This window comes from Lacerta agilis, chromosome 8 (genome assembly GCF_009819535.1).
Source record: "Lacerta agilis isolate rLacAgi1 chromosome 8, rLacAgi1.pri, whole genome shotgun sequence".
Classification (NCBI taxonomy): domain Eukaryota; kingdom Metazoa; phylum Chordata; class Lepidosauria; order Squamata; family Lacertidae; genus Lacerta; species Lacerta agilis.
Genome location: NC_046319.1, coordinates 47,532,145 through 47,553,682, shown reverse-complemented (window position 1 = coordinate 47,553,682; position 21,538 = coordinate 47,532,145). Strand labels below are relative to the sequence as shown.

Genomic DNA, 21,538 nt, shown 5'->3' with positions numbered 1-21,538 from the left:
AGACCTACCTTGAGAAACAGGGCCCCCTTAGAAGACAAGGCGTCTGTTCCTTTTCCATTGGGATAACAGTGATAAGCAGCATCCATAACTGGGTAGCGGCTGGCAAAAAGCAGACCACTGTTCACAAACTTAAAGGTACAGCAGCCATGGCAGCTGTAGACCCCGACATCGTACAGAATGTATTCGAAGTAATGGTGGAGCTCCTCTTTCAATTTCTCAGCCGCCCTTTTGTCAAACACTTCCTGCAAGCACAGGAAGTCCAAATTGGCAGGGAAGAAAGCAGAGATCTCATGGTCAAAGAGCTCATCTGTGTTTCTCTTTTTTCTCAAGGAGGTCTTCTTCATCAGTGAGGCCTTGTAAAGGAGCTTGCTGTTGACAGTGCTCTGGTCCACAGGGCCGTCTGCTGCACGCACCTTCACTAGGGACTCTCGTGAGGCAGTGTAGCTATCCAGGCTCCCAGAATCCCCCTCTTTCTGCTTATGGTTCGGAGTCTGGCCTTTCAGGCTCTCGGCTTCAGATTCTGGTGATCGGTCTGCTGGCCCCTTGCTGTTATTGACTTGGCCCCCAGTGCCATCCGCTTCCAGGTCTGAAATGTGCCCATTGTCCTCTCCGCCTATGCGCACAATGCACGTGTTGCCATCTTCACCCTCATTGGTATCTCCTCCAGCTTTGCCATCTCTACCATCTTCGCTGTTGTTCGAGCCGGAGTTGTCCCCTTTGTACTCCATCGAGGTTGTCCTCTTGATGCCCACATTGACTGCGCGGTTATTACTATCTCCGCCCTGAGGAGAAACCAGGCTGCTGAAGCTTGCTGCGCTGATGGATGTGTTTGTGGGGGAATCAATGTAGATTTTGATCTGTGGCCTGCTAGCCCCATTCCGTATCCGTCGCCCGACCTCCTTAGCACGAGCCTGTGTGTTGAAAACATTGTTCAATCTTGCCAAGGAGTCTGGGAGCAGGCAGACATTGGCGCTGCCAAAGCAGAAGCTTTTCCCATTGCTGGCGGCCTTCCACTCCGTGAGCAACGTGCTTCCATGGATCTGGCTCTTGTCTTGCAGCCTAGAGTAGACGTACGGTCGCCTAGCAGACTGGAGAGGGGACCAGAGCAGGAAGCCAATCAGGGCAAAAGGCAGAGAGACCACCAGCAGCGCCAGGTAAATTGGAGTGGTGATGATGATGCACAGAGCGTGGAAGTAGCACGGATCATCTCCCCTTTGGCGCTTCTCATAGGTGGTAGGCACAAAAGAGGCTATAAGCCTGTCTCCAAGCCAATAACATGGGAAGATCAAGCCCCAGGAGAAAGAGTGCAGTGCTGACAGAAAGCCATTTGGAAATGGGGAAGTGTATAAAACCATTGCAACTCAGTTAGGACACCCCTTCAGGACCTTCTACATGGTGTCATCACCACCCGCCAGCCATCAGAATGTCCTAGTGAAGTTGCGTTTTCTAGACTGCAAGAAGCAGTTATCACCTTAGGAACACCATTTCATTTCGCGACAGTGAGAAGGAAGCGAAGCAACCATTCCTTTGGATGTTTGGTCTCTGTAGACTTCAGAGTGTATCATTGCTCATCACTAGAAGCCGTGGCAGAAGTGCACCTGCGAAGACAAAAAGAACAAGAATGGTCATGTTCAGAGGTGTCCACTGAAGGGAAGAGCTATCAGAATTATAAAGCTGTAATATTCCCCACAAACAGTCAACCAGGGTGATACCCCCACATGCCAGTCTGGCCACCAGCATCTCCTATGGCACCTGCAAAAGTTCTCAGTAACTATCCCTTCAAAAATCCACAATGCACGAGTAACCCTTTGCTCTTCCTGCCAAGTGCCTGTTTACACTGGTTCAGCCTCTCTTCCATTGCACACGCACCCTCAGGCATCCCCAAACTTCACTGGATATCAGGATTGGACACCCACCCTCCTACCAGTTTGGGATAGAGGAACAATGCAAAGCACTTTTCTCAGAGAGTGAGTGTGATGGTGGTTGATTTAGGTGCCTTTCCCCCCATGGATTGGGTGTGGAGGCATGCTCACAACTTTTTGTGGCCCTGTCTCTTTTTCTGCTTTTTTAGAAATGTATCTTGCCACATACCCTATGGCAGCCATATTCTGACTGGTGCCCAGGACACTTTCTCAAAACAGCCTACTGGCCCAAAAAGGTTGGTGATACCTGTACTGAACCATACAAACTGAGGGCTGCAGCCATAAAGGACCTGTGCGGTCCTGACCCCCTCAATAATATTTCAGACCCCTCCCTGAATATTCAGCTTTCACGAAAAAAGGTAAGCTTTTATAGCGGTACAGTATAAAGGAAAACATGCAGGCAGTATTCTACCCAAGTCTTTGCAAAGTAGCACACCTAATTCTGCCTTCTTGTGTTTTGGGCAATGAGTGCAAAGATAACCCATGCTATTTTCCTCATGATTAAGAAGAGAAGACATTACAAAAGAGTTTGGAAGAGGCCTGGATCTTTGCTTTAAGCTTGTAGTCAAGAGTTACAGATTTATCTGGGTTCCTGATCTACCACCAGATATAGTTGTGGGATGAAGCAGAGAATTCCTGCAAGGAACTGTGAGCTGTATCCTGATCAAAACATGTCCTTGGAACTTTGAAATCTCTGAAACTGATACATCTTTACATGGTTCCTCTCTCTTTTCCTTCTGTCCAGTGCAGCTTCTTTGGTGAGATGGGAATGTAATAACAAATAAATAAGCAAGTCCCAGGGCCAGCACACGGTTGGGCATCATCGGGTACTTGCTGAGGCCCATGCCTACCTGCCCCCTGCCTACCTCCACAGCCCCCTGGGGCCAAGTCTACTCTTCCTTGCTATTGCTGACTCTCGTCCTGTCACCTTGGGGTATGCAAGCACTGGCTAGTGGGAGGAGATGGAGATGGAGCTACACCGCACTGTGAGGTTATCTCCTTCCTATTTATCCTCAAAACAACACTTTGAGGTAGGTTTGGGCTGAGATACTCTCACTGGCCCAAGGTCACCCAGTGAGCTTCGCGTGGCCTTAGTGGGGACTTGATCCCAGGTTTTCCAGGTTCTACTCTGGCCACAGAGTTCTTACTGTGCATAACCTTTGCCTCAAATTTTTAAAAGTGTGGTGGTCAGACTGCATTGGCAGCTTGGAGGGGATTTTACAATCTCTTTCTCTCGCAGTCACTGCTTGAGCCACCACTGCTTCTTATCTCAGCTCTGCCTACCTCTTAGCAAAGGCAACTTGCCAGTTATCTGCAGGTTCTTCCTAGACAGCAATATGTGTGTCTTGCATTTTATCACTTAAGCTAATCAGCCTTGAAACAGCAGAGAAATCTAGGGACTGAAGAAGAAAAGGATGGAAAGAGGCATAATTCCAGGAAGCAGCATATACTGTGGTCCTGAGACATTGTGAAGTTACCAAGGAACTGTAAAATGTACTATTGCGAGAATTCTTTTTGTGCAGAACAAGGTAAATCACACAGTACTTGAGGATCTCCTGGCCATTGACATGGGTGCAAGTTGCATTGCGGAGCACGCAACACATCCCACAAATGGGGGCTGTGTGCCAGTGGAGGGTGGGGCTAGAGGGGCGAGTGGGTGGGGTTACCTTTATACAGAAACACAAAAGCCAGAAGTTGCTTTCTACACACATACTACAGCATCCTCCATCCAGGCGAAAGCAAGAGGAATGACCACAGTTCAAGCAAAAGAAGGAGGCTGCAAAGCAAGGCCAGTGGGTGGCCTGGGGAGAATCACAACGGATGGATAGAGAGGCCTTGAGGGCCAAATCTGGCCCCTGGAAGCCTCAGGTGTCAGGGTGAGGAACCTGTGGCCCTCTAGATGTTTTTGGAGTACAATCCCCGTCATCCTTGGCCATTGGCTATCCTGTCTGGGGCTGGTGTAAATCCTATGTACACTTAACGGGGAGGAGATCCCACTGAACTGAATGGGACTTACTTCTGAGTAGACATGTTTAGGATTGCACTGGAAACATTTTGTTGTTTGTGGGGAAATGTCTGAGGCTGCAACCCTACGAAGACACTTACCTAGAAGTAAGTCTCACGAAATTCAGGAATGTTACTTTCATAGCATTACTTGCATAGGATTAAGTTTTTTCATACGGTGTGTGGGTTGTTTAAATCCGTAACAAATTGGCCAAATCTGCTGTGACGTGATTTATACATTTGTATATTTCTAAATTTGCTACGGCCAATGGCTAAGGAATGTAATGCCACTAATTGAGCTTCTGCCCGTGGTTCATCGCTCAGAAGCTAAGCTATTATGTGCCTGACTTTGGAAATTAATGTGTTTGCGAACAGCTCTGAATGCTATTGAATGAGAATGTGTGTTAAGACAACTTTCTCTAAGAAGCTAAACCAAAACTCAATGGAGCAAAACAGCAGGAGGATGAAAAAACCAATCTGGCAAGCAACACAAAACACTCCCCACAAGTAGAAAATGAACGTAGCGGGATGAAGGTTGGGAAGATACTTTTATTTATATTTTACAAGGGGGACTGTTCTGATGTGGCACAGCACAGTCCAGCACATCTTGCTCCACAAACCACATGTTGTGACCAGGGCCGGATTTAGGTTTCATGAGGCCCTAAGCTACTGAAGGTAATGGGGCCCTTTATATATCCAGCTGTTCATTGCCAACAACAAATTGTCACTGTTTTTTGTGTTGAATATATGCTATATGGTAATTTATGGACCTAATCGGTATCTAAAGCCATTTGCACATAACAAAATACATATTTTATCAAAGTAATTTGTTTTTTATCTTATATTTTTTTGGGGGGCCCCCCAAGAGAGTATGGCCCTAAGCTATAGCTTGTGTATAGCTTATACATAAATCCATCACTGGTTGTGACAGATGGAGTGTTCCACTTGAATTAAGTTTCAATCCCTACCGAACCTTAAAGTTTATTGATTAATCTTAGCTACACTCAGCCGAACCGTACCTCACTGGGTTGTTGTGCAGATAAAATGGAGGCAGGCGTGTACCTTAGGGAAGAGCAGAAGGTGGGTTGGGATCTTCCTACAGTCTATCAGTTTATTTCTGATTCCCCAATAGTTTGATGATGGCAACACAAATGTGCCCCCTCCCCTTTTAAATTTGGCTGTGGCAATGAAGACCCCCTTGGAATAACCAGGAGGGGACAGACACTAGTGTTAAAGGACTGTGGAACAAACTCCCAAGGCTAAGAATGTGCCTCTGTTTTTAATTCTAACTGTGGGCACCAGTAAATACCAGATATAATCTAACCTCTGTGCAAGCAAATCAGGATGAATCTAGTAGGGGTTGTATTCAACCAAGACTTAACTCAGAAATTAATGACTACAACTAACTTAGGTCCATTTATTTTGTTGGGGCTACTCCAACTAGAAGTTAGTTGACTATAACCCTGCAATAGTTTGGAAAGTTGTTTGTTTGTCTGTTCACTCTGCATCTGAAGATAGCCTAGCCAAATGCAGCATGATGGTTCCTGAGATCAAGGATCAGGTTTTCATTTAGGTTTGGTTACAGTTTGTAGCTATTTTGAACCAAGGTGCCAGACTGAACCTTTCAAACCTGCACAGATTTTAACTAATGATTTCAAAACTGTTCATGTTTTTGGTTTCTTAGAATGCCTAAGTAATGCTGGGCACGAGACTGCAAATGCTCAATAAATAGGAACCAGGCAGAGGGCCTTCTCAGTAATGGCGCCTGTCTTGTGGAACGCCCTCCCTTCAGATGTCAAGGAAATAAACAATTATCTACTTGACTTTTAGAAGACACCTGAAGGCAACCCTGTTTAAGGAAGTTTTTAATGTTTGATGTTTTATCGTGTTTTTGTTGGGAGCCATCCAGAGTGGCTGGGGAAACCCAGCCAGATGGGCAGGGTATAAATAATAAATTATTATTATAGGTCACCTGGAAGAGTCCTGCATGGGGTTTACACCTGGTTCTGCTTGGTAGACTGTGAAGACCTATGGGTACTTAAAAAAAACACACACAATTAAAATATAGATTCAGCTTAAGAAATAATGCCAGAGGGTCTGGGAATGGTAGATTTGAATTTTATAGATGGCAGAGGGATGCAGTAATGAAATTGAACTAAATGTAGCCTTCTTGGTCCAGTGTACCAAGGTAACATGTGCTCTGTGCCCAATCCCATAATTATCCAAGAGAATGGAACAACCATGAAGAACTCTCAGCAGTCCGCTGGGTACTTAGCATGCTTTGAAGAAACCCCAGCCTGATTGTGTAATTACCCAGCAGACCAGGGGTAATTGGTCTCTGGGGTAAACAACATATGGTCCTTCAGGGTGTGGAGATACCAAATGGAGAAGGGACTCATCATGCTGCACCCCTTGCAAAAAGATGGCGTGTGCTTCCAGTGGGAATAGTGGAATGCAATATAAGAGCTTCAATTTGCATGTAATAGCTGGGTTCCCTTTCCCACTCTTTATTTTTATTTTAAACTACCCACATAAGATAAGCCACAGCAGCCAAAGACAGATCCCAGGGTTATTCCCTCCACATTAAAAAGATCCATAACTATCCCTTTGAGAAAAGCTTTTAGGACGGAATAGAGATCAAAGCAATCCCAAAAGAGTCTGACTTCTGGTTACAATCTTGGTTTCTGTACTGGATGGCTTGGCTCGGTATCGGGTGACGTGGCAAAAAAATGAGATTTCTTGGGGCTGTTTTAAACCACCCCCACTCCCAATCTAGGGCACAATTTCAGATCTCAGGAGGACGGAGACAAGGAGATTTCAGTGGGAGGAGAACAGGATTTCTAGCCAACCATCAAGTGGGGAACCTGTGGGGCCCTCCAGATGTTTCATGGTATCTACTTGCTCATTGGCCACCCAAAACAGCAGAAAAGATTGCATAGGCTAGTGTAGATGCATAGGTGCAAATTTTGAAATTACTATAATTTAAATAGAAATATATTACATTGTTTATCAAATTTATATCTCAGCTTAATGATTGTTTCTTCTATGCTTTTACCTGTTTCTATTTTATCTTTAAGCTTTTGGATGCTGCATGTTGCTTAAGTAATCTTAAGTAATCTTTTATATTTACAATACTGAAGGGTGTTTTTTGTGTTATAATATTTGCCATTTTATTGTTATGGTATTATGAAATTGTTTTTGTGGTGCTTGAAATGTGTTCCTGTTTCCTTTGTTGTAAGCCGCTATGAGCATTGTTGGATATTGTTCCTGTTTGGTTTTATTAATGGATTTAATATATTTTTTAACTGTTTTAACTTTGTGTTATGTTTTTATTTTATTTTTTTGCACACCACCACAATATTTTCAAATGGTAGGCAGTTTACCTATTCTTTAAACAAATAGATATTACTTAGAGCACGTTCACATCGTACACTGAAAGAACGTTCAACACACTTTTAAAGCACAAAAGCTTCTCCAAAGAGTCCTGGGAACTGTAATTTCCCCTCACAAAGCTACAATTCCCAGCACCCTTAACAAACTACAGTCCCCCAGGTTCTTTGGGGGAAGTGATGTGCTTTATATGTGTATCAGGTGTTCCTTAAATGTTTGACGTGAACAAAGTCCCCCATTTTTGTTCTTGGGCAATGGTGGGGACCTAGTTTCACTTCCTGTGTGCCTTTGATGAAGGAACAATCCCTTCCAGTCAGGATTCAGGCCTCATCATGCGACTGAAACTGCCTTGGTTGCGCTGGTCAATGATCTCCAGCAGGCTAGGGACAAAGGTGAGAGCTGTTTCCTAGTTCTGCTGGATCTCTCAGTGGCCTTTGACACCATTGACCATAACATCCTTTTGGACCGACTAGAGGGGTTGGGAGCTGGGGGCACTGTTATGCTGTGGTTCCGCTCCTTCCTCCTGGGCCGTGTTCAGAAAGTGGTGGTGGGGGATGAGTGTTCAGACCCCTGGGTTCTCACTTGTGGGGTGCCTCAGGGTTCCGTCCTCTCCCCCATGCTTTTCAACATCTACATGCAGCCGCTGGGAGAGATCATCAGGGAGTTTGGGCTGGGTGTTCATCAGTATGCGGATGATACCCAGCTCTACCTCTCTTTCAAATCAGAACCAGTGAAGGCAGTGCAGGTCCTGTGTGAGTGTCTGGAGGCGGTTGGAGGATGGATGGTGGCTAACAGATTGAGGTTGAATCCTGACAAGACAGAAGTACTGTTCTTGGGGGACAGGAGGCGGGCAGGTGTGGAAGACTCCCTGGTCCTGAATGGGGAAACTGTGCCCCTGAAGGACCAGATGTGCAGCCTGGGAGTCATTTTGGACTCACAGCTGTCCATGGAAGCACAGGTTAATTCTGTGTCCAGGGCAGCTACCAGCTCCATCTGGCAGCAGGCTGAGACCCTACCTGCCTGCGGACTTTATCACCAGAGTGGTGCATGCTCTAGTTATCTCTCACTTGGACACTTGGATTACTGCAATGCGCTCTATGTGGGGCTACCTTTGAAGGTGACTCGGAAACTATAACTAATCCAGAATGCGGCAGCTAGACTGGTGACTGGGAGCGGCCACTAAGACCACATAACACTGGTCTTGAAAAATCTACATTGGCTCCAGTATACCTGAAGGAGTGTCTCCACCCCCATCGTTCTGCCTGGACACTGAGGTCCAGTGCCGAGGGCCTTCTGGGTGTTCCCTCTCTGCGAGAAGCCAAGTTACAGGGAACCAGGCAGAGGGCCTTCTTGGTAGTGGCACCCACCCTGTGGAACACTCTCCCACCAGATGACAAAGAGAAAAACAACTACCAGACTTTTAGAAGACATCTGAAAGCAGCCCTGTTTAGGGAAGCTTTTAATGTTTAATAGATATAGGTATAAATTATTATTATTATTATTATTATTATTATTATTATTATTAAAATCTCTCTCACCTCTTCCCACCTTTCCCAGAGGGGAAAAATGGGGGGGGGGGACAGCCTTAGCTCAGTTGAAGGACATCTGTATTACATGTCCCATGTTCAATCCTTGGCATCTTCAGGTAAGACTGAGAACGGTGCCTGCCTTAGAGCCACTGCCGATCAGTGTAGACACTACTTAGTGAGATGGACCAATGGTCTGACTCAGTATAAGGCAGCTTCCAATGTTGAGCTATATTTACCAAACGACCCAATATGCTGCCTGATCCAGGTTAAACTTAGTTGTCGCCATCCTAGCCAAGACTGCCTGGTTGCCTACCTTGTCGCTCCCTTACTGTCACGCCAGGGAAGAAGCGTGGAAGCTATCAAACACTACTTTGCTCTCAGAGTTTACTCCTTTCCTTTCAGCCCTTAAGAGCTAAATCAAACAATTTCCAGCCCTCTCCAAATATGCCACTCGGGCAGCCCATAAGCTACCAGAGTCGACAGTAAACAAGCTGTCAATTTAATTGAGTGCTGCTATAAAAATGTATTTCAAATATGTGTTCATAAAGTTACAGGAGATGCTCTCCCATGGATGGTTGCTGCCAGGGTCCTCTCTAAACGAAAATCCCCAAATAGCCAGATCGTTCTTTGCTGAATGGAGTGAAGCCAGGAAGGCTGAGCCGCATGTCCAGTATTAAATGAAACTCAGAGCTTCATGCTCTGGACCTATTTATACATGCACTGGGGACATTTCAAACGCGAGCGTTTTTCTGGCCAAGCAATGCGAATATGAACACAAACCTCTTCGGGCCAGTGGTTCATTAGATTTTTACTTTGTCAAGCTGGATTCAGTTCCTCTTTTAGTTGCCAGCATGCCTGGGCTGTTTTCAGCAAATGTCTCTTTCTCTCAAGACCACTTCAAGCCCAGCATATTTCTTACAGCATAGATGGAGCGGCAGGGACCCTTAAGACATTTTTGCCATTAGCTTCTGCCAGCATGTCTAATGGTCAGGGATGATGGGAATTGTAGTCTAACAACATTGCTGGGGTGAGCACAGATTCCCTATCCCACTTTTACAGTAATGTTAGGAATCAGATCAGCAGTGGGCCCTGAACCTGTGAAATGTCTGGCAGATTCAGTGTGAAGAAACTTGACCACAGTTATATAGTGGAAGAGGAATGAGAATGGGAGTAGGGAGGACAGCTCCAGGCCATTTTTCAGAGTAGAACTGATGACATTATCTCTCAGAGAACCAGGGTTAATTGACAGACTCTCCTTACGGTGGCGGGTGAATGTGATGATAATGAAGCTTTCAAGTTTTACATTTTAAAAGAACAGTTTAGCATAGCGGAAGGCAGGGAAAGAAGAAGACCATCTAGCAGAGGCTGAGCATTTATTTCCTTTGATGGGGTTCCTACTTCATACCAGAGCTTTAGATTATTCCATTTAAAAGCTAAAGGTTGCATCTTGTTGTTTTAACCAGAGAAAGTGGGATATACATTGCAAAGCAAATAACCATCCACTATTTGCTTCTGCTGCTCGCACAGAGAGGCCAAACAGTTGATCATGATGCCTTGTGACCACCAGATATTCTTTGCCAAGGATTGTGTTTTGCATTGGACATCACAGCCAGGAGGGCCAGATCATGAATCTCTGCAGTATTATTATTATTATTATTATTATTATTATTATTATTATTATTATTATTATTTTGCTAGGGGCAATACAGAAGGTTTATTTAGCGTAAAATGGAGATGTTTACATTCCTTCTTTCTTCTGTGCTAAACTGTCCCAGTGGAAAGAAAGCAATTGCTTTTTAAGTAAAACACAGAGCTGTGGAAGTGATCTGCAGAAGCCACAATGGGAGAGTCAAATCTATGGTAAAGCCTTTTGAGGAACTGCTTTTCTCTGGACTCCACGTGTCCTGATAAAAACAACAACAACAGCAACCCAACCAAAGATGTTTTCCTTTCATACGCAAGCACACTAACCCCCTTCCGGTGTGTGAAATCATTCCACCAGCCTCTCAGTGCAACTGAGGTAGATGTTTTTTGCATTCATTGAAACAACCTACACCCATGTGAATAAGAAGACGAAGAGGGAATTCCTTATGCAACGATCAGAGTGTGGGAAAGACAGCAGGGGAGAAGGATCCTCCATTCTCTTCTGATCACAAAGAGATAATGTGACATAAGGGTTGGAGCATCGGTCTAGGAGGCGAGGGTTCAACGCCCTACTTGGCCATGGCATTCAGTGGATGACCTTGGGCCATTCACCATCTCTCAGCTTTACCTATCTCATTGGGTTGGTGTGATAAAATAATGGGGAGGGAGAGAGCCATGTATGTCACATTGAACTCCTTAGAGAAAAGGCGGGATATAAACACACAGTTGAAGATGAGAGGAAGGGAGAAAGATTTGTAATGGTGTTACCCCCACGCACCCGCTGCTGCCCAGGACTCAAGTGTCAGGCAGCCACCATTTAAATTACCCACAATGCCCTACAGTAGCATTGGATTAGAGATGTTGTAGAATATTTAAATTGAACTCACCTAGCGGAGCACCAGGAAAGGGGCCCAACAGAGCACACTGTGCCAAGAGTCCGCTTAGCTAGCAAAATTTATTTTTTGTGGCAAATTGGAGCTTGCCACCATGTCACAAATGGCAAGACCTCTGGTAGCCCACCAGTATGTATACTCTATTAAACTATATAATGCCAATAGTGTGTGTGTGTGTGTGTGCATGCACATACACACACGAATATAGATATAGATCTACAGATATAACTGCAGATTGGCTACTGGGCAGCATATGAGGAAAGCCTCATCCATCCACCCTATTAAATATTTTGAAAGTAGACAAATCTCACCTTCATGTCCTTATTTGGCACAGGGGATCAGTAGGACAGGCAAGTGAATCCACACAGAGCCTTGTTTATAGAGGAGCAATGGAACTGGCTGTTTTTGCAAAACACTGTTGGGTCTGGTTTAGTCTTCTGCTTCATAGCAGCTGTTGTAATTTAGTTTGTGTTTCAATAAATCTCATCTCTGTGGGCATTTTGTTTAACTGATCTACATGAAGGCAGAAGGGATGTTTACGTTGGTGCTCTGGGTCAATGGCAGCAAAAGAGGAAGGGATGTCGGGGGTAAAGACCAGCTCTGCGCTTTCCTCACAAGTTCATGGATTCTAAGATACGGTTACCAGATTTTTTCCAAGAAATCCGGGGACACTTAAAAAAAATAAAAATCATGCTTTATTTTAGGAAAGGGTTGCCCAGAGTTCTTGACCTTTTTTTTAAGGGGGGGGGTTCCGAAGTTGTCGGGTGCGCGCACCTCAACACAAGGCAGGTGAAGAAGCCCATCTACAAACACACAAATGCCCAGAAGAAGAGGTTGGGGGGGGAAGAGATCAAGTAAAGGCACTCGATGGTCTTGGGAAGTCCCCAGGCATAAATCCGGGGACATAAATTAAAATCTGGGGACATTCTGGGGTCAGATTTTGTCTGGGGACAGATTGGTGAATCCGGGGACTTAGAATCTAAGAGTGCAAAGCACAAAAAGAGTGCTTTGTTAGAAATTGAACTGAATTAAATGCACATTGAACAAACATCTGAGGCCAGCATTGTTGATAGAAGGATGGTGGTGGTTGTACAACTCAAACATGATTAGTTTTCTTAGGGGGTCGGATGCTAAGGGAAAGTAACATGGCAATAACACTTTCCTTAATTCCAACCTGATCAGCGAGATTTTGTATCCCCAGTTGCCTCACTTGTGAAGTGTTTAATGAGGTGTACAAGAGTATAATGGGGAGCCTAATGTGCTTAATTATCAATAGGTTCCAGAGTACAAGGAGATTTCTACCTTTGATAATGATCTAGAATTTTACCTGGGTGCATATCAGTGAGAGACTGGAGAGGACCCTTATCAAAATTAGTAGTTGCCCTTCACCCTAGGATCCCAGCGCAGGCTTACAGCAATTGAAAACACAATGTTAAGAACCGTCTAAAACAGAAATAATGCAAGCTTGCTTAAATGAAGTTCTTTTGTTTTATATTGCTCCTGCTTGATTCTTCATGATAACTAACACCTCTTGAAACACCCAGCACTTCTTGGAGGCTGGGCAAAAAAAAAAAAAAGTAATTAAAGATGGTGGTGGCCATGCCAAAATTGCATCAGACATCGGAGGTGGGCCTTGGTTGGGGCATTAACAGATGCTGCCTTTTCCCACGACTGGGACTCAAGGCAGCTTATGGATAAAAATGCAAATCACAGATAAAATACAAAAAGCTAAAAGCATGAAGGAGAAAATCATTAAAAAGTAATTAAACCCTAATATAATTTTTAAAAATATAACCACATATCTATTAAAATACATATAATAAAAACACCACAGCACTATTAAAACCCATTCCTTAAAAAGCAGTCAATTCCCCAAAGCCTGTTGGAACAAGAAAGTCTTCACCAGTTGGTGGGTATACAAGGAAGGAGCCAGTCTAGCTTCTCTAGGAAGGGAGCTCCAAAGTTTGGGAGCAGCCACTAAGAAGGCCCTCCCCCATGCCCCTACCAAGTGTGCCAGTTCTTTCCCTCCTCATTTTGATCCTCAACCCTGCGAAGTAGGTTAGGAGGCTACAGCTGCAAGAAGTGGTATATAGGGCAGGGATGGCGAATTTTTTTTCCAGCACAATGACCTCATTCCCTCAAGGGTAAGCTTCTGGGGTGGGGGTGCCAGTGGTGGGCAGAGCTAGAGGCAAAATGTGGGGGGAGCGAGTTAGTGGACCAATGATCTGGCCTGTTAAAATGCAGCTTCCTGTGCTTTTACAGGAGCAAGGAAGAAGAAACTGGATAGGATGATAATCATTATATCATGTCTAGCCCGTGAGCTTCTGAGGCACCTGCTTGACCAGAACACTTGGCTAGATGGACCTTTGGTCTGATCCAGCAGTGCTCCCCTCCTCCTTTCCTGCTTTGTGGGCTGCGTGGTGCCTTTTAATGGCTCAAAGGTATGTGTTGTCATTGTTCTGTAGACTGGAGGATGCTCTTAAATGACTGCTGGCACCAGGGATGAGTGTTTGATAGCACAGCAGTTCAGCTGTTGCCTGGGAGACCGATCCACTTCAGCACAGAAGATCTGGGACAAACTCCCCCACAGCTCAGGGGAAGACCTACAACTAGGCACAGAAAATCCCCAAAGAACTTAGGGGAAATCCTTGGGGGGGGGGAGTCATAGAATCATAGAGCTGGAAGGTTTCCTCAGCTCCTCCACAACGTTTCCTCTGGCCCCTCAGCTTTCATTCCTACACTGACTAGTAGTAGTAGTAGCTCTCCAGGGTTTCAGGCAGGCATCTCCATCGGTCCTACCTGGAAATGTTGGGGATTGAACCTGGGACCATCTCCACACAGAGCAGATGCTCTATCACTGAGCCATGACTCTTTTGACAAGGAACTAAAGGCAATGGTCTCCCATTCAAGCATGGACCACTGAGTCAAGACATTGGTCCATCTAGCTTAGTATTGTCTACACTGTCTGGAAGCAGCTCTTTGGGATTTCAGGTCGGGGGCTGTGAAAATGGGTGGGATGGCATTTCATCTCAGTTCTATAGCGACCCGTAAGTATGGAATTGCCTATCCTGTCTGCACAATCCAATCTGCACTTTTAAAAGAAGAAGCACCGGGTCCCTTAGCACAGATCCTGATCCAGCCACAGATACTTGCCTGATTAGACTTGTGGTGGGTGGAGAGAAGTGGTGTCTAATTTGCCCAGAAAACTGATTAGCAACCAATAAATGTAATGGGGCCTAAATGCTGTGCTTTCCAAGCTTGATGACTTCAATTAAATCACACAGCCCACTGAGTAATTCTGCAGGGGACGTCACTCAAGACTGGTCTCCATAGCAACTCCTACCCACTCCAAAATAAAAAATAAAAAAAATAAACAGCCCCTCTATCTGGCATCAGCAGGGTGTGATGAAACACCAAGATGCAGAAAATAAAAGTTTAGTCGGGGTGAGGAGGGAACATCAGCCTTAATATCGCTCTTTCAGCACTTTAACTGCTGATTATCTCACACTGTAGAATTCAGATTAAAATCTTTCCCCCTTTGAATTGCTTTCGGTCCCTAATTTGGAATGCTGAAGCAACAGGGAGGTTTAAGGGCTTGCCACAGAGTAGGGGTGGGGAAGCTTTAATAGAAATGAATTTTGCACTGTCTTCTTACCAACTCATCTACTGATACGCAATCCCTGTGAGGCTCATAACGAGGCCTGACTTCATAAGCAAGAGAGGGTAGCTCTGAAAACGCAGGCAAAGGGCCTTCATTGCCAGGAGTATATATTAAAACAAATATCACGGGGTTCAAGGCTTGAAAAAGTACATGCTGTATAACAGCCCTTATCGCCCACTTAGGACCAAGCAACTCAGACATTTTTTGCCTATATAGTACCAAACCTCTATAGCGCAGAAGGCCATTTCAGAGAACAAGGTTCCAGCTTTGATTTCATGAAAGCAAATTTTGCTTGTCTTGGGAGCAACATGGGGATTTAGGGGATTTTTAATGAGCCATTTGGCCCATCTAGTCCATCATCCTGTTCTCACAGCGGCCAACCAGGTGCCTGGGCGAAGCCCACAAGCAGGACCTGAGCACAAGAGCCCTCTGCCCTCCTGCAGTTTCCAGCCACTGCTATTCAGAAGCATTACTGCCTCTGATGGTGGAGACAAAGCACAGCCACCATGGCTTGTAGCCACCAATAGTCTTTGCGATTAATTCGTCTTTTGAAGCCATCCAAGTTGGAGGCCATCCTTTAAAAACAGATTGGGTGGTTCTGTCTTGAATGAGTTTTGCTTGCATTGTCCTGCCCCTTGCATTGAGTGCCCACGTATGAACGCCACTCATGCAGGTTTTTTTTTTTTAAAAAAACCCAACTAACTTTATGCAAAACTATTTGAAAAAGTGTGTTATATGTGTAAAATAGTCATATTCCTACGGCATAATTTTATACATATAAAATTTTTATACAGTGATATGCATTGTTGTATGCATCTGTTTATATGCTGGTTCCTTTAGCAAACATGGAGTGTATTTGTATTTAATATTATATCTATAATGAACAAGAACTGTCTGTATTTTTAGCAGAACTAGAAAGCAGGGAGGGGGAGCTTGCTTCTCTCCACGATTAAAGGGCGAGATTGGTATTAGAAAAAAATCTGCCGAGATAAGATTGACATTCATATTTCCAGCTGTGCTGGCTGTTCTTGATAGGAATGTCAGGCCAAAACATCTGGATGGTACCAGGTTTGGGGGGGGGAGGCTGAGCTACAAAATATGATCTCATGGTGGGGGCAAAGACTAGGTAAACCCATCTTCATCTACCTGCTTATCTACAAGTTTAAATAATCTGCTGTGAGTCATTTATCTGAGCTGGTGAACATGGGCTAGGTGTGAGATTAATGTGTGTGATTAAACCAGTGCTTAGTCTATATCTCACTTTGGGACAGGCATTATTCATCCACTACACAACTCTCCAGGGACAAAGGATGTTTAATGCATAAGTTTAAGACACACATTTTGTTAAGAACCCCTCTTGGGGAAGAGGAGCAGCTTCCTATCTCTTGGGGGAGGAAAGGCCATTTCCTGGTTTATGATCTGCCCCCCCCCTCGCTCCATACAGATCCATTCACTTGACACAAAAATTGATAGCATAGAATTAATCCCCAATGAATGGCCACAAGCATAACTTGGAGAGAGGAATAAAACTGCTCTTGACAAACTAAGCTAGAAGGACCAATGCGTTGACTCAATACATGGCATCTTCTTTTGTTCCTATGTTAAGCAGCCTCTTTCCCCACCTGCTGCTTTTCTAGTCTTCACTGCAGCCTCCAAGGCTGCTTTTTTTGTATACAGTATACAGTGGTACCTCTGGTTACATACTTAATTCGTTCCGGAGGTCCGTTCTTAACCTGACACTGTTCTTAACCTGAAGCACCACTTTAGCTAATGGGGCCTCCCGCTGCCGCTGTGCCACCAGAGCACAATTTCTGTTCTTATCCTGAAGCAAAGTTCTTAACCTGAAGCGTTATTTCTGGGTTAGCGGAGTCTGTAACCTGAAACATGTAACCCGAGGTACCACTGTATATAATAACTGTCTAGGGAAAGAGAGACAGGACTGTGTGTCATGTCTAGTTTGGCTCATAGATTGTAAGTATGAGGGCAAAGCTGGTGTCTTATTTTGATTAATCGACAGAGCCCAGTTAACATTAAAATACATTACTGTCATCATCATGATAGCAAGGAATAGAATACCTTGAGAGCTACCACACTGCCCACCAATCGCATACAGCCACTCTTAGGGGCTTCTGGGTACAAAAAAAACCTCCGGGTTTTGTGCCTGTTTTGGATTGCAAACAGGGGGGGAAATATACACACCCTGCATGTGAGCACAGGCACAAGTGGGTTGTGAAACACCTGCAGGTAACACTAATCACAGTACATTTATTTAAAGCGTTATATGCAAGTTACACTGACTTTTAGTTAGGGTCGCCATATTTCAAAAAGCGAAAATCCAGACACAAAAGTTTTTGAGCTATTTTTAAGGAAATCTACACTTCCGACACGGGTTGTCAAAAATCCACATTTTCCCAGACATTTCAGTGATTTCCACCCAATGGTTGAATGTTCAGGAAATTCCAGATGTATGGCAGCACTATTTTAGTTCCTTTCTAGGCACAAAATTAAGGTGCTAAATGGTTTGGAACCAGGATACTGCATGGACCACCTTCTTAAAGTGATCCAAGTTGGGGGCTATGCTATCACTATCTCTTGTGGGAACAAGTTCCATAGTTTAAGTATGTGGATAAGTACTTTATTTTATCTGTCCTGAACTTTGCAACATTCAGCTCTGTTGGATGTCCAAAATTCTAGCATTATGTGTGTGAGAGAAGAACCTCTTCTCCAGCTACTTTCTCCATACCATGCAAAGGACACCCTGACTTGAAGACTTTGATAGCCTTATCCTCCGTTAATTTTAAAGCCATCTATGCTAGTGGCCACCACTGCATCCATTGTTTAACCTTGACCTAGTTCTCCCTTTTGCCTGTCCTGAATCTCCCAACGTTCACCTCCATTGGACAGCCTCGAGTTCTAGCATTACAGGAGAGGGAGAACATTTTTCACCATCCGCTTTCTCCAGCAAGCGCTATCCTGTCATTTGCCATAGGCCACCTCTCCCTTGGAAGCACCAGTTGCACACATATTTCCCTTACGGAAAAGCGGAATGTGAGAGTTCGCAGAGCCCTGTCGCAGCCTGCGCCTTCCTGAGATCCTCTTGCTCTACTGCATTTGAATGCCTGCTTTCTGTAGCCGCAGCTTTGTATTCCACCCACCCTCAGTCTCAGCCCATTAACATTCTATTCATCTACCTGCACCTATGCAATTACAGCTCACTGCATCCACTTTTCATATGGAAGTGGAGCTGGCAAAGCAAGAGCACTGCCTTCTCCATTAGGTCGCTTTGCATCTGGATGTCAGTCATAATATCCTTAGTATGTCATTTCTGGCAAGAGGTCTGCTTGCCTTGAGCTGGATATTAAATGTCCTCTGGATAGCAAGCCAACCTTGATCGGGGGATGGGTTCTTTAGGGGGAGCAGGAGACCCACATGCATTTCAATGATGTTTGCTTTCAAGAATCAAGGAGACCTCTGCTTTGAATTTCAGCTTGAATACCAAAGGATGCTTCCCGGCATTACCATTTCATAATGCAAGTTCCCCATCATAATCACTGGATGAATGTTGCTCATCAAGGGCTATGATGGGAGCGTTATGAAAGAGGCTTGCTGAAGAAATGCACAGAGCAATTCAGCATAGCTTCAGCATGGAGATTTAATGGATGGTCCTGACTCGGCATGCAAAGTGGCTTGTTCTCATGGTGCATAGTTAAGCTCTGGCGTTCACTCTCATGAGATGTAGTGATGACCAGCAGCTTGGATGGCTTTAAAGGAGGAATGGATAAATTTCATGGAGGATGATGCTATTAATGGCCACTAGCCACGATGACTATGTTCTCCCTCCACTGTCAGAGGCAGCAGGTCTCCAAACACCAGTTGCTGGGAATCATAAATGAAATGTGTGCTATTGTACTTAGGTCCTACTTGTGGGCAGCAGTAAAACTGCTGGCACATTTGCAAAGCTAAGCAGGGTCCAGTATGGTTTCAAACTGGATGGGAGACTTTTGTGTTGAGATTCCTACATTGAAGGGAGTTGGACTAGATGACCCTTGGGGGCCCTTCCAACTCTACAATTCTATGATCTGGTTGGTGACTGTGAGAACAGGATTCTGGACTAGATGAGCTTTGGCCTGATCCAGCTGCAGGCTTCTTTTTATGTTGGCTACCTCTAAAGCAAATTCAACAGTAGATCAATAGGCAGTGAAAAGTCTTCCCCAAGCAACAACTCTTAGAGCGCTATAAAGAGTTGCAGGTTTATTGTGGCATAAACTTTCATGGACTCAATAAATCAGTTAAAGTTTAAGGTGTCATAAGATCCTGTATTGTTTTGGCTGCAGCAGGCTAACACGTTACAGTGGTACCTCGGGTTACATATGCTTCAGGTTACAGACTCCGCTAAGCCAGAAATAATGCTTCAGGTTAAGAACTTTGCTTCAGGATAAGAACAGAAATCGTGCTCTGGCGGCGCAGCATCAGCAGAAGGTCCCATTAGCTAAAGTGGTGCTTCAGGTTAAGAACAGTTTCAGGTTAAGAACAGACCTCTGGAACGAATTAAGTACTTAACAAGAGGTACCACTGTACTCTTTTGGAAACTGTCGTAAGAATCCGGTGTGGTTTATTGTAGGATCTACTTCAAAGTCTTGAAATCCTATATGTATGTACTTTGAAATATGTAGATTCATCACAGATAAGTGGCTATAGGACTGCAGCCTTAGAATCACAACTTTTTAGCCTTTATAAGATAGAAGACTCCCTGGAAAAGACCCTGATGTTGGGAAAGATTGAGGGCACAAGGAGAAGGGGACGACAGAGGACAAGATGGTTGGACAGTGTTCTCGAAGCTACCAACATGAGTTTGACCAAACTGAGGAAGACAAGAGTGCCTGGCATGCTCTGGTCCATGCGGTCACGAAGAGTCGGATACAACTAAACGACTAAACAACAACAAGATAGATTTGAGAATGTAATGGGGAAAATACTGTTAATACAAGGTTGGGGAAGCTTTTATAATTTCTGCCACTCCACTCAGAAACACATTAATGTATATGAATGGATTGCCATTTTTAATGGAATTCATTTTCAGATACGTATGCCTCGGATTGGCATCATTATATGTTTACTATTTATGTATACAACTTCACCAAGGTATTAGGTGCTTAACAACAGTTCAGAACCAAAAAAGCCCCCGACAGGTCCCTGCCCCAGGAGGTTGCAATCTAAAATGCAGGAAGAGGCTGGCAAGAGTGAAGGGAAATTATTGGTGAGAAATTTCAGTTTATATGTATTTTAAGAACGTGCATCTACCATGAATGATGGTCTAGTCATTTTACTTTGCTGGATAAGTGCAATTTGTTAATCAGCTGAAGTTTGGCATCTAATACATCGATGAAAATAATAGGCAAATGGTGTGAAATTAAGTGCCATTGCATTTGGTCGGTGTCCATCTTTTGCCCACGAGGCTGGAGAGGATCCACAACTGATTCTTCCAAGCAAAGTTCCATTTCCAACCCCACTTTTGAGCTGCTGAGCCTGGCGAAGTGAGCACTCATTGAAGGTCAGCAACAGAAGCAGCTGTTTGCCTGGTCCTCCTCCAAATCATGGCGACGCCCAGAAATTAAAGGGCATGGGAGGAAAAACTTCATTCTTCAGGCACAACTGGGCCTGGAGCCACTGGCACGTCATGCTTCAGGCCAGAAAACCCATCATGACATGGCTGTAAATGATCTCATTGCAGGGGGTTAGACTAGATGGTGCCTTGGGTCCCTTCCAGCTCTGGAATTCTACGATTCTATGATTCATTGTGGCAGCAAATGGCCTTCAGATCTAATGGGCCGCTTGCTTTTTCCACTGGTGCCAAGTTCGGGGCATCGCATTGTGCTGCTGCTTCTTTTAATTATGTTCTGTAGCCAAGACATTGTGCTTCTCAAAACGAGAGGTAGGCCTCTTCGCGGAGACGCATCCCAAGCTGCCAGAACTTTTTCTGCCAGGTGGTCTGACCAGGGTGGGAAACACAGAGCTAGCCCACACCATGATTCCTGCCAACCAATGTTCCTACGCCAGTGTTCTTAGAGGAATAGCCAAATTCAAGGAGAATACTACCTTCAGCGTGAGAGGCAGTGTGTGTCTGAATACCAGTTGCTAGGAATCCAAAGAAGGAAGAGTGGTCTCGTACTCAGATCCTACTTGCAGGCTTCCCTTGGAGGCATCTGGTTGGCCACTGCTAGATGGGTCTCCAGCAAGTTCCTTCTAATCCCCTGCCTCTACAACAGGCAAACATTTCAAGCAATATAAACGAAGGTAAAACCCAGGAATTCCAACCCCTGAAGGCAAACAAACAGCTTCAAAAATGAATATTATTTGCTTTAGAAATAAAACATTTGCCTCTCTGCCCTTTCCTCATTTGCTCACCAGTTGCGAAGCCTTTGAGGCATGATTTGCAGTCATTCACATACCTGTAGACAAACACACACACACACACACACCCCTAAAAGCTAGGCA

General features: G+C 44.7%; 1 protein-coding gene across 1 annotated transcript in view; it reads right to left on the bottom strand.

Moving 5' to 3' along the window:
* Positions 1 to 21,538, bottom strand: part of SMPD3 (sphingomyelin phosphodiesterase 3) — a 113,496-nt gene that overhangs the window by 27,008 nt on the left and 64,950 nt on the right. Inside the window, exon 3 of the mRNA XM_033157224.1 lies at positions 9 to 1,598. Coding sequence (XP_033013115.1) covers positions 9 to 1,355 — 1,347 coding nt within the window. The 5' untranslated portion in view covers positions 1,356 to 1,598. The remainder of the gene's footprint in view (positions 1 to 8; positions 1,599 to 21,538) is intronic.